General features: G+C 41.6%; 1 protein-coding gene across 2 annotated transcripts in view; it reads right to left on the reverse strand.

The window, feature by feature from the left end:
• The window catches only part of kcnab1b (potassium voltage-gated channel, shaker-related subfamily, beta member 1 b), a 154,366-nt gene that overhangs the window by 27,214 nt on the left and 112,836 nt on the right, over nt 1–14,316 (reverse strand). For both annotated transcript variants that reach the window (XM_034183008.1, XM_034183007.1), the window contains exon 9: nt 5,295–5,380. In XM_034183008.1, the coding sequence (XP_034038899.1) occupies nt 5,295–5,380 (86 nt within the window). The remainder of the gene's footprint in view (nt 1–5,294; nt 5,381–14,316) is intronic.

Consider the following 14,316-nt stretch of genomic DNA (forward strand, 5'->3'; position numbering starts at 1 on the left):
AGCGCCCAGCCACCCTGCGGAGGAAACTCATCTTGGCTGCTTGTACTCGCGATTTTGTTCTTTCTGTCATGAAATTGCTTCCTTCTGGAAGGAAATCTGTCTCCCTTCTTCCTCCATTTGTGGCATTGCCAACATACGCAGCTTTCCAGCATTTTGCACCTGTTTCTTGATAAGATTCTTTGAGCGTCAGTGCGCACTTCACACTGAGTTGCCCTGATCCAAAATGGCGACCATGCCCCCTTGCCGGGACACTTCTCAGTGTGACTGCACACTCTAGTACTTATATAGGGCTCTGTGGGTGGATGCAAACTTCTTCCATTGACAGATGATGGAGGCAGAAATATTTCTGTTCCCTTCCCCAGAATTGTGCCTTGAGACAATCCTGTCTCAGAGGTCCACAGACTATTCCTTTGACTTCATGTTTGGTTTGTGCTCTGACATGCACTGTCAACTGTGGGACCTTATATGTAGACAGGTGTGTACCTTTCCAAATCATGTCGAATCAACTGAATTCATTCCAGGTGGACTCAAATTAAGCTGTAGAAACGTCTCAAGGATGATCAGTGGAAACGGGATGCACCTGAGCTCAATTTTGAGCTTCATGGCAAAGGCTACGTACATGTGATTTCTGTTTTTTTTTTTAAATTTTGCTAAATTTGCAAAAAACAAAACAAAGCAAAAAACAAAAACAAAAAACTTTTTTCACATTGTCATTATGGAGTGCTGTGTGTAGAGGTTTGAGGGGAAAAATGAATTTTGTCCATTTTAGAATAAGGCTGTAACATAACATAATGTGGAAAAAGTGAAGCACTGTGAATACTTTCCAAATGCACTGCATATTAATACTGACCATTACCACTAGGTTTATAGGTAGGTATTTGGACAGCAACAAAACCTCGGATTCGCGCGTTGGGACGTGGCCGCTCATGGCGTGGGACAAACAACACCTCCATGTTGGAAGTCTCACAGGACAAGTTGGAACATGCCCAGCTGTTAAACAATTTCTCGGATACTCACTCGACTGAAAAGCCACCGAAAGCCGTCTGAATCTTACAAATGGTTTCCAACACAGAGGTGTTGTTTGTCCCACGCCATGAGCGGCTGCGCTGCGTCCCGATGCGCAAATCCGTCCGCACGTCTTTCATTACAAAATCTCCTTTAACAGTGGAATGTGCCGATAAAGTGCTGATCCCAACCTCTTCTGAAACTTCTCTGCTAGTCACACGACATCCTGCATCAACAGAGCCTTAAATTTGGAAGTGATCTGCTCATTCCAGCCTATCGATGGCCGCTCGGGGCGCGGTGCACCCTCCGCCGCCGTGGGCCGTTTTTAATCCAGTTTTAATGGTCCTTAATCTGTGTGATACCGATAGAATCTTCCCCAAAAGCCATCTGAATCTTCCAAATGGTTTCCATCTGGCTGTCTGGCAGAGTTTCTGGAAAAAATTTCATGGAACAAAGCGGCAGTCGCTCCGCCATTCCTAAACAATAAAAATCCGACGAGGGGGGTGGACCAGTGCTCACTCAAAGCCTGCCCACAGGCGAATGACGCAACCGACAGGCGTGAAAAAGCTCACGCATGTGCACGAAGGTTCAACCTTGTCTGATGCAAGCGCACATGATTCAAATCCATATAGTTTTTGAAAAAAATAAAAAGGTCGGATACTTTTCTAACAGACCTCGTAGATTGTTATGTCTGTAATCTGAAAACATATACAGTATGGATTCCACTTTGTAGTGAGTAGTCTTGTGATTTCATGTTCATTATAGACTGACTTTCTTTATATCAGCCTACAGATTAGTTGCAGTATTTGGACTCTACATGTTGCTTCTATGCTGCAATCACAAACAGCTATCAAACATTGAAAACAAAGTGCCAAAACCCTTCTTATCACCTGCCATGACAGCACCAAATGCTCAGCATCACCAAATGTTCCCCCTCATCTGTTACAACAGGATTAAATGTTTCACCTCATCCTCCAAACCAGGATCAAATGTTCCACCTCACTTTCCATGAAAAGAACAAATGTTCCACCTCACCTGCCATGCCAAGATCATATGTTCTACCTCATCCTCCACACCAGGATCAAATGTTCTACCTCACCCATCATGAAAGGATCAAATGTTCCACCTCACCTGCCATGCCTAGATCAAATGTTCTACCTCATCCTCCACACCAGGATCAAATGTTCTACCTCACCCGTCATGAAAGGATCAAATGTCCCATCTCCCCTGCCACGCCAAGATCAAATATTCCACCTCACCCATCATAAAAGGATCAAATGTTCCACCTCATATGCCATGGTAGAATCGAATGTTCTACCCCACCTGTCACCCAGTCTCACGGCAAGTCATGATTCAGCAGCACGAAATATACATTAATCTATTGGTTCGTGATATTTTGCCGAAAAGCGCTTTATTTTCGTCATGGGGGGGGGGGGGGGTGTTCAGGGGGAGTTATGCTTAGGGTGAGGGGAAGGGGTAGGATTAGGTTATGGTTAAGGTTAGGGTTAGGGGTAGGGTTAGTAATAGCGAGTTAAAAAAAACCCTGTCACGAGAATTTGACTCATTTCATGACGGGAGGACAAAAAAGAAATGTGAGACTGGGCTGGAAAGGTTCCACCCCACCTGCCATAAAAGAAGTAAATATTCTACCTCACCTGTCATGAAAGGTTCCATCCAACTCATCCACTGTGAAAGGATCAAATATTCTACCTCACCCACCATGAAAGGATCAAATGTTCCATCTCACCTGCCATGAAAGGATCAAATGTTCACCTCCATTCCGGCATTAATCATCCTGCAACTCCCCCCATGACAGTATCACATGCTCTACATCATCTGTACTGACTGCATTAAATGCTCTGCATCACCCAGCATGACAGGACCAAACTTTTCTTATCACCTGCCATGACTGGATAAAATGGTCTACATCACCCACCATGACAGGATCAAACTTGCTGCATCAGCCCCCATAATCATATCACATGCACTGCATCACCACTCACAGCACCTTTAAATGCTGAGCATCTCCTATCAAACCTTTTCATATCACCGCTCATGACAGCATCATACTCTCTGCATCCTCTGTCATGATGGGATCAAATGTTTTGCATCACTCGCCATGACAGCATCAAATGTTCCATACTGGAACTCGCTTGAGGCTCTTGCTATCTCATGCATGTGGTGTGTGCATCCAGCTTCCAGGCTAAGCATCTGTCTGCCAGACGTGATGTTGAACACAGTGAAGTGGAGTAAAATGTCAAGTTATGCAGTGATATTTCTGACATAACAATCATCATTGTAAAATTAAGGTGAGCAAAACCACTACATTCATAATATTCAAGCATTTTGGAGATCATGCACATCAAAGTGTTCTTATAAATATTAAAAAGATTAAGTTTAAACTGAATCCATGAATGGCTCAGTGAGTAACAATGATGTTGAGAAAGATTCAAGATTCAAGATTCAAGAGTTTTATTGTCATATGTACAGCAGAAACAGGCAGTTACACTATACAATGAAATTCTTACTTTGCTATTCCTCCATTCACCAATATAATCTTAAAAAGAAAGAAAGAGAGAGAGAGGAAAAGGCGAAATGTTTAAAATAATAATAAAAAAACACTTACGTTATTGTGCAAATTGTGCAAATATGTGGAGCAGCGATTCAGAGAGTGCAAATCACGAGTAATGGATGTGGACAGTAGTATTCAGAACAAATATAAATAAACCTATGTAAACAGTATTTTAATAGCAGCCGTACGGTGTATTTAAGGTGCAATCTAGTGTAAACAGGCAAAAATTAAAAAACAGTTCCGGGTGGGAAGGGAGAGGAGGTAGTGTATGATGTGTTTATAAGCCTGATGGCCTGTGAATAAAAGCTGTTTGTTAGTCTTGTGGTCCTGGACTTCACACTCCTGTAACATCTGCCTGAAGGTAGGAGTGTAAAGAGGTTGTATAGGGGGTGAGTGCTGTCCTTGATTATATTCTGGGCCCTCCTGATGACTCTGGTGTGATAAATGTCCTGTAGTGAGGGAAAGGCTGCTCTTGAGATGGACTGAGCAGTCTTGATCACACGCTGGAGAGCCTTTCTGTCCTGAGCAGTGCAGTTTCCATACCAGACTGTGATGGCGCTGGTGAGAACACTCTCAATCGTACTCCTGTAGAAGGTGCTGAGAATTTTGGCTGGCATGCCAAATTTCTTTAGTCTTTTCAGAAAGTATAATCGCTGCTGGGACTTCCTTATGATGGTCTGTGTGTTGTGAGACCAGGTGAGATCCTCACTGATATGGATGCCAAGGAATTTGAAAGTTCTCACCCTCTCCACCTCCGTTTCACCTATATACAGGGGTGTGTGCAGCACCTGCTTCTTCCTCGGATCAACAATCATTTCTTTGGTCTTGTCTGCATTTAATAAAAGATTGTTGTCATGACACCAGGCCACAAGCTCAGCCACCTCCTTCCTGTATGCTGTCTCTTCCCCGCCAGTGATCAGACCAATGACTGTAGTATCGTCGGCAAACTTGATGGTACTGGTGTTATTCTGAGAGGTCACACAGTCGTGTGTGAAGAGTGTGTACAGGAGGGGACTCAGCACACAGCCCAGGAGGACCCCAGTGTTCACTGTTCTTGTGCTGGATGTACGACTGCCGATTCTGACTGACTGGGGTCTATTCGTAAGGAAGTTCAACACCCAGTTGCAAATGGCAGGTGTCAGTCCAAGGGCGAGGAGCTTCTCTATAAGTTTGTATGGTATGACAGTGTTGAATGCTGAACTATAGTCGATAAACAGCATTCTGACATACATATCCTTTCCCTCAGGTGAGTGAGGGCTGTGTGAAGGGCAGTATTGACTGCATCATCTGTGGAGCGGTTCTGATGGTACGCAAACTGAAGAGCATCTATGGTATTAGGAATGCTCTCCTGGATATGAGTCATGACTATCCTCTCAAAGCACTTCATCACAATTGGAGTGAGTGCCACAGGGCGATAGTCATTTAGGCAGGTCACAGCACTTTTCTTTGGAATGGGCACGATGGTAGTACTCTTGAAACACGATGGCACAAAAGCTTGTGCAAGTGACAGGTTGAATATATCCACGAACACATCAGTCAGTTCTGATGAGCAGACACTGAGTGCATGCCCTGGGATGTTATCTGGGCCAGCTGCTCTACGTGGGTTTATTCTCCTCAAGTTCCTGCGCACATCTGCTGGTGTAACAATGAGCGGTGCGTTCTGTGTACGTTCCTAACTAAGGTTTAGTGAACAGAAGTACTTCAGATTTTCACTCACCATGATCTCCATAGCAGACCACCGTGACGTCCCCCAGTACATGGACATTCCCTGGTTGATGACATGTGTCATCGCTCTCACAATCTCTGCACACACAAAACAATACATTCATTGTCCATTTTTGAGCAGTTGATGGCGCCACAACCATGCTTTTATCTAACTAGAAAGAGTTTTAAAATCCTCATTTAGGCCAAGAGGCAATGATTTATTTTGTTTTCAGATTATATGGACAAAAAATACATTGCAAGAGATTCGTTTTCAGGCTTTTACAATAAATAATCATTTCAACTAAGCAAATTTATGGCACAAACGCCAGATTAAGAGTTAAAGGCTAAACATTCTTAAACCTCTTTGTAAGAAGCTCGTCTGTCCCTTCAGAACCATGTCTAACTGCTTGATGTAGTGACATTACTGAGTATTAAATGCTACAGGCTGCTTATGCAGTGACACAAATCATAACTAATTATAGCTGATATATGGGCTATAAATATAGGCCACAGTGGCCTTTGGCGTCTTTATGCATTTAAACCTACATGCTTGCCTTGAAGCAGCAGCGTCCGTATATCATGTGGATGGAATCTTGGACAAGCAGGATTTCATTCATAAACATTGTGTTATAATATTCTAACCAAATCAGTTACAACATTGTACTTGGACTGAAGAAAACAGCATGAAGGAAAAATAATGACTCTTTGTACTGTAGTTTATAATTATATTTAAAGATAAGTTGAAATGGGTCCAATAGTTAGGGGCAATCTTACAAACAGGGTACACTAAAGAGCAAAAAGGAGCACTGTGATTCAGTTCTCACTATAGCATGTAGGCAAAATCGACCCACAATGCACTGTGTCATCAACATTCTGTTTTTTTTTTCTGTTAAAAGCAGCCAGCAGAAGGATTCTTAAGTATTTTGATCTGCTGCATTCAAAAATTGCTGTTGCCAAGTTGTATCTTTACTCCTTCACCCCCTAATTTGCATAAAACAACATGGCCGCCTGTTTGATCAAGTTTGTTTGTGATGTTGCACAACTTCATATCAACAGGAGTCATCTTCAGGCAGTAGCTTGGCTGCAGGCAAACAAAGCTCTTGTCCAAACCAGCATGTGCTGGGAGACGAGGAATGGGCAGCTAATGCCAACTCTGCTGACACTGCTCCTTATACCCGAATCCTGCTTGCAACTTGTGAGCAGTAGTTGCACATCTGGCTGTTCCTCTTGTCACTGCGAATTCAGAAAGTCTGGCATGCTTTGCTGTGGTTCATGCAAATGTAGCTCTAACTGCTGCAATGTGGATGCATCGTACATCTAGTGTTTGTTAAAACCTGTTTGTTGTTCTGTATGTTAAAATGTTTCTATAAATACAAAAGTTGCTTGAGAAATGTGAATTTTATTATATATAGTTTTGTGTACAAGATAGTTTAATGTTCATGTTAGACTTATGGGAATATTGATATTTGTTTCTCACAAACAGTGTTAGTTTCATATGTACACATTTTCCCCATATTTTAAACTTTTTCCTAGAAACGTGTTTCGTTACAAACTGTCAATATAAAATAAGCATGAGTTTAGATTTATTTTAATTTCCTACATGTGTAAAACTGACAGAAGTTATTACCTTGGAAAATTTGGCATCGCTAGCTACTCTAGTTAAGACCTTAAAATGAAAATGTCCTAATATAGCTGTATATAAAAAATGTTTTTAAGTAGATGGTAAATAATGTTGAGATTATTAATTTCACTTTTGCACAAAAAATAAATAGTAATTTTGGTATTATGGTAATAATTTATGTTATAATGTTATAATAATAATAATGGTATGTTGCAAATTTGCGACAACAGGCATACTGGTCAGTTTGGTATGTTGCATATTTGACTCAAATATTGTAGCATATATGCGACAATAGGCATTAAGGGGTTAATTACATGTGATTAAGTGGAGTCATAACAGTGTTGAAAATACTAATCTTGATTATGCAAATTGGGGATAAAGGATTGCATGTACTGCCTTAATATAGTTATTTTGCAGTTAGTCTCACCAAAATACTTGACATTTTTCATTTTATTTCTGGAACATGTACAAGCAGACTAATAAGTAAAATGGTTGGTCTTGCCATTTTATGCAAACTTGGGGTGAAGGGGTAGAGATACAGCTTGCCAATTGCAAATTTTGGATTCAGCAGGTCAGCCATGTTGTTTTATGCTAATTAGGGGGTAAAGATACAGTTGCAAGCATCATTTTTTAAATTCAGCAAGTCACAATACATGGAAATCAATCAATCAATCAATCAATTTTTTTATATAGCGCCAAATCACAACAAACAGTTGCCCCAAGGCGCTTTATATTGTAAGGCAAGGCCATACAATAATTATGTAAAACCCCAACGGTCAAAACGACCCCCTGTGAGCAAGCACTTGGCTACAGTGGGAAGGAAAAACTCCCTTTTAACAGGAAGAAACCTCCAGCAGAACCAGGCTCAGGGAGGGGCAGTCTTCTGCTGGGACTGGTTGGGGCTGAGGGAGAGAACCAGGAAAAAGACATGCTGTGGAGGGGAGCAGAGATCGATCACTAATGATTAAATGCAGAGTGGTGCATACAGAGCAAAAAGAGAAAGAAACAGTGCATCATGGGAACCCCCCAGCAGTCTACGTCTATAGCAGCATAACTAAGGGATGGTTCAGGGTCACCTGATCCAGCCCTAACTATAAGCTTTAGCAAAAAGGAAAGTTTTAAGCCTAATCTTAAAAGTAGAGAGGGTGTCTGTCTCCCTGATCTGAATTGGGAGCTGGTTCCACAGGAGAGGAGCCTGAAAGCTGAAGGCTCTGCCTCCCATTCTACTCTTACAAACCCTAGGAACTACAAGTAAGCCTGCAGTCTGAGAGCGAAGCGCTCTATTGGGGTGATATGGTACTACGAGGTCCCTAAGATAAGATGGGATCTGATTATTCAAAACCTTATAAGTAAGAAGAAGAATTTTAAATTCTATTCTAGAATTAACAGGAAGCCAATGAAGAGAGGCCAATATGGGTGAGATATGCTCTCTCCTTCTAGTTTTTCATTTCATTTTATAGAGCCAATACAGGCAAACTTGTAGAAAATTTGATAAAACGGGCAGCCATGTTGTTTTATGGAAATTAGGGGTGAAGGAGTAGAGATACAGCGTGCTTGCATCAATTCAGCAGGTCAAAATACTTGGAAATAGAAGTTTAATTTTCTTTTCTGGAGGAAAAAAGAAAAAGCAAGCTTTTGAAAAATTTTATAAATTAGGCAGTCATGTTGTTTTATGCTAAATGGAGGTAAAGAGTAGAAATACAGCTTGCTAGCATCAATTCAGCAGGTCAAAATACATGGAAATAGAAGTTTATTTTTTTTCCCTGAGTAAAAAAAAAAGAAGGAAAAAAAGAAAAAAGAAAAAGCAAGCTTTTGAAAAATGTTATAATTTAGGCAGCCATGTTGTTTTATGTTAATTGGAGGTTATGGCGTAGAAATACAGCTTGCTAGCATCAATTCAGCAGGTCAAAAAACCCTAGAAATAGAAGTATCATTTTATTTTATACAGCCAATACAGGCAAACTTGTAGAACATGTGATAAAATGTTGTTTTATGCAAATTAGGGGGTGAAGGAGTAAAGATACAGCTTGGAAACAGGAATTTTTTTTAATAGGTACGGTCGAGCCTACGTCACGTCCGTGTAGTTACGGCCGCCATTTTGGGTCGCCACTGAAAACAAACTGTATGTGCTCTCACAACCATTGCTGATATAGTCATCTTTACTGCTGTTTATTTGCAAAGGCCTGACAATTTGGTCATGCCAAATGGCGTAGGTACGGTTGGACATCCGGGTCCCTGATGTGCGCGCACACAGCAACACGCATAGTAACCAGCGAGCCGCTGAAAACAAGCTGCTTTATCCATTCCCTTTTCCTGAAAATGCAACCTAAGTATTATGTTTTATTTCTACATGTGTCTGTGAGAAAGCAGTGCAAGTTTATGTGATTTTGGGAGAGTGTGACCGTGAAGGTTTGTACAGGGAACAGCACTGAAACGGCATCTACAGTGGGACAGCAGCTCAGTGGGACAGCTGACAGCACTGCTCAGTGTCCGTGATGTCTACTGTGGTAGGACAAATGAAACAATCAAGACCCAAAAATATGATGATGGCAATCAGATGTTTAATGACTGCCATGTGGAACTAGTGAAACTTAGTAGTACTGAAGCTTACAAACACGTATGAAGTCTGAAGCAGCTGTGTGTCACCTCTCCTGAAGTGGACAGCTGTATTTGTGATCTCAACAGACACAAATGAAAGAATGAAGAAACACAAATATGATGATGGCTATAGAGATCTACCTTCCTGACACTCTTAGTTGTCTCCCTGCTCCAACACACCTGAATCCCATGAAAGACTTGTTAGCAGGCTTTTAATGAGCCTTTCATGGGATTCAGGTGTGTTGGAGCAGGGAGACAACTAAGAGTGTCAGGAAGGTAGATCTTGAGGACCGAACTTGGGTACCCCTGGTCTAGTGGTTAAAGCGTTGGGCTGCATGAGCCACTAAGCGTGTGTGCAGAGCGCACATGCGCGTGTGCCACTGGACACCTGAAAGTTTGCAGCAGTCCCACTATGCGTCAGATGCATCTTTTCCAGTGAACTTTAATTTCTTTTTTGCTCACTTCAGATTACTCATAACCATCCCAAAGACGTATCGTTATCTTTGGCTGCTTTCAGTGATGCCGGTATTTGGTTAGACTCTTTCTCTCCGATTGTTCTGTCTGAGTTATTTTCATTAGTTACTTCATCCAAACCATCAACATGTTTATTAGACCCCATTCCTACCAGGCTGCTCAAGGAAGCCCTACCATTATTTAATGCTTCGATCTTAAATATGATCAATCTATCTTTGTTAGTTGGCTATGTACCACAGGCTTTTAAGGTGGCAGTAATTAAACCATTACTTAAAAAGCCATCACTTGACCCAGCTATCTTAGCTAATTATAGGCCAATCTCCAACCTTCCTTTTCTCTCAAAAATTCTTGAAAGGGTAGTTGTAAAACAGCTAACTGATCATCTGCAGAGGAATGGTCTATTTGAAGAGTTTCAGTCAGGTTTTAGAATTCATCATAGTACAGAAACAGCATTAGTGAAGGTTACAAATGATCTTCTTATGGCCTCGGACAGTGGACTCATCTCTGTGCTTGTTCTGTTAGACCTCAGTGCTGCTTTTGATACTGTTGACCATAAAATTTTATTACAGAGATTAGAGCATGCCATAGGTATTAAAGGCACTGCGCTGCGGTGGTTTGAATCATATTTGTCTAATAGATTACAATTTGTTCATGTAAATGGGGAATCTTCTTCACAGACTAAAGTTAATTATGGAGTTCCACAAGGTTCTGTGCTAGGACCAATTTTATTCACTTTATACATGCTTCCCTTAGGTAGTATTATTAGACGGTATTGCTTAAATTTTCATTGTTACACAGATGATACCCTGCTTTATCTATCCATGAAGCCAGAGGACACACACCAATTAGCTAAACTGCAGGATTGTCTTACAGACATAAAGACATGGATGACCTCTAATTTCCTGCTTTTAAACTCAGATAAAACTGAAGTTATTGTACTTGGCCCCACAAATCTTAGAAACATGGTGTCTAACCAGATCCTTACTCTGGATGGCATTACCCTGACCTCTAGTAATACTGTGAGAAATCTTGGAGTCATTTTTGATCAGGATATGTCATTCAAAGCGCATATTAAACAAATATGTAGGACTGCTTTTTTGCATTTGCGCAATATCTCTAAAATCAGAAAGGTCTTGTCTCAGAGTGATGCTGAAAAACTAATTCATGCATTTATTTCCTCTAGGCTGGACTATTGTAATTCATTATTATCAGGTTGTCCTAAAAGTTCCCTAAAAAGCCTTCAGTTAATTCAGCTAGAGTACTGACGGGGACTAGAAGGAGAGAGCATATCTCACCCATATTGGCCTCTCTTCATTGGCTTCCTGTTAATTCTAGAATAGAATTTAAAATTCTTCTTCTTACTTATAAGGTTTTGAATAATCAGGTCCCATCTTATCTTAGGGACCTCGTAGTACCATATCACCCCAATAGAGCGCTTCGCTCTCAGACTGCAGGCTTACTTGTAGTTCCTAGGGTTTGTAAGAGTAGAATGGGAGGCAGAGCCTTCAGCTTTCAGGCTCCTCTCCTGTGGAACCAGCTCCCAATTCAGATCAGGGAGACAGACACCCTCTCTACTTTTAAGATTAGGCTTAAAACTTTCCTTTTTGCTAAAGCTTATAGTTAGGGCTGGATCAGGTGACCCTGAACCATCCCTTAGTTATGCTGCTATAGACGTAGACTGCTGGGGGGTTCCCATGATGCACTGTTTCTTTCTCTTTTTGCTCTGTATGCACCACTCTGCATTTAATCATTAGTGATCGATCTCTGCTCCCCTCCACAGCATGTCTTTTTCCTGGTTCTCTCCCTCAGCCCCAACCAGTCCCAGTAGAAGACTGCCCCTCCCTGAGCCTGGTTCTGCTGGAGGTTTCTTCCTGTTAAAAGGGAGTTTTTCCTTCCCACTGTAGCCAAGTGCTTGCTCACAGGGGGTCGTTTTGACCGTTGGGGTTTTACTTAATTATTGTATGGCCTTGCCTTACAATATAAAGCGCCTTGGGGCAACTGTTTGTTGTGATTTGGCGCTATATAAAAAAAAAATTGATTGATTGATTGACTTCAGGAGCACAACGCAAGTCTGTACACTGTGGTGTTGGTTGGATTATCACATGGGATTTAATTTTTGTGTGGTTATTTGCAGCACACAGGAGCTTGGTGAGAGGCTTTTCACCACAGGCTGTGGTTTCTGGAGTGTGCTCTGCACTGTCCTGGTTCTGTGCTGGAGTGAGTTTCATGTTTAATAACATTGTCACAGCCTGGGTTACAGTTCCATGTCACACCTCCTTCAGAGTTTAGATGGTGATCAAGTAATAATATATATATTACAGCGGTGAGATCCATTCAGCTCTGATGCATGCAATGATGCATTACTGCGCATGAGACCACACAGGTGCAGTGGCACATGGTGCTTTCTGTTTGACTGCGTGCTATTCACATTCACTGTACATGATGAATGTGTGCAACATACATGTTATACATATCAACATTCGCTTTTCCCTCCCTGGTCGGAGTACAGTGGAGTTGGACATCCCACAACACGCCGGCAGACTTTGCTGTGACCAATCTATCTCAGAGCTCAATCAACCACGATCGCATCAGATGCTGTTTTGATGCTGTCAGAATATGTAGACTGCCATCAGATGATGAAAAAACAGCACATAGACTGCCATCAGATGTGTGTCACATCTCGATGGCGCCAAGAGTGTTTTGAACACTTGCAACCGAGAGAATGGGACTAAATATGTAGATTGCTCCTAGAATGCTGTCCGTTGGTCTTCAGACCGCACCTCAATATTTCCCGATTGTGGCCGGATGTGTCATTCTGACGCAGTTCGGCCTCAATCGGGGTATGTGAGATGGGGGTATTAGGGTCAGCTGTCCAAAGTAATGAAAAGTGTGGTAGAGAGGTGAAGAAGAGAGTCCAGTCAGGGTGGAGTGGGTGGAGAAAGGTGGAAGGAGTGATTTGTGACTAATAATAAGAATAATATCTGCAAGAGTGAAGGTGAAAGTCTACAAGATAGTAGAGAGACCAGCTATGTTGTATGGCTTAGAGACGGTGACACTAATAAAAAGACAGGAGGCAGTGCTGGACGTGACAGAGATGAAGATGTCGCGATTCTCTCTGGGAATGACGGGGATGGACAAGATTAGCTCAATTAACTCAATCAAATCTGTAAACACTGATGATTTTTGTTTTACTCTAAATACTATATTTTATCTGAGGGAAGAAGGCTATCCACATTGCCAGACTGAGAACTGCTTGACTCAGCATCCAAGAGTCATGTGGTGGTCTCCTGTCACCTGCGTCATCCTGTCAGCCGTCGTCTGGTAGAATGCCACCTGTGAGGCCTCATGGTTAATCCCAGATATCCTGGACATCTTCATGATGCAAGAACTCAGATGCTTCTCGAGCAATGTGCACAGTTCTGTAATATCATACAAACCCGCTGGGCTTGCTGGGGACTTTTCCACAGTTTTGGCAGCTTCACAGAAACTGAAGGCAGGTGTCAGGTCCTTCATGATGCCTCTCATATTTTCTTTGATTTGTGTGGACTGAAATAAATGATGCATATTTCATCGTGTTGACTGTGTAATACCTCAGTGATATCGAAATAATTTATGACTGAAAATAAAATGCAAATTGTTCTTAGCAATGAGTTTTGTTATTCAGCAAAAGAACGTGGTTCTTCTGAAACAATATCAGGATCTCCAAGATTGATGCCAGCCAATATTTCTTTGAAATCCTGGCTAAAAAATATAAATTGCTGCAGTGAGGCCGGCAACCTTCTGATATCGCACACATCTCTGCATGTTGCCATTGGACTGACTAACCAACCCCCTCCCTATAAAATTTTTTCTTTTTCAGGCCATTATTTTTTTTTCCAAGATAGAGTTTATGTTTGAGAGCAAGGGTGGTGGCCAAATGATTAATGCACTTGGTTTCAGTGCGGGAGGTTCCCAGTTTGAATCCGACCCCTGCCACATTTCTCCATGTAATGTGGAGCTGCGTCAGGAAGGGCATCTGGCGTAAAACTTTCAACATGCAAATCCACCTTGGGTTTGCTGTGGCGACCCCGAGTGCAAAACAAGGGAGCAGCCAAAGGGACTTACTGGGGTTTATTTATGTTTGAGAGGTCACTCTCACATTTTTGAGGTGCAAATATGCAGATATGACTCAAGAAAATATTTTATATTTAACTTTGTGGAACAGCCTCCCCATCATGTGGTAAATGCTCCAAGTGTTATTACTTCAAAGGAATACTTTAATTATTTTATGGTGTTTGATTTTTATTGATTGATGATTTTATTATGGTGTTTGATGACCTTTACTGTGGTATTTATGAGTTTT

Source organism: Thalassophryne amazonica, chromosome 12 (genome assembly GCF_902500255.1).
Source record: "Thalassophryne amazonica chromosome 12, fThaAma1.1, whole genome shotgun sequence".
NCBI classification, from domain to species: Eukaryota; Metazoa; Chordata; class Actinopteri; order Batrachoidiformes; family Batrachoididae; genus Thalassophryne; species Thalassophryne amazonica.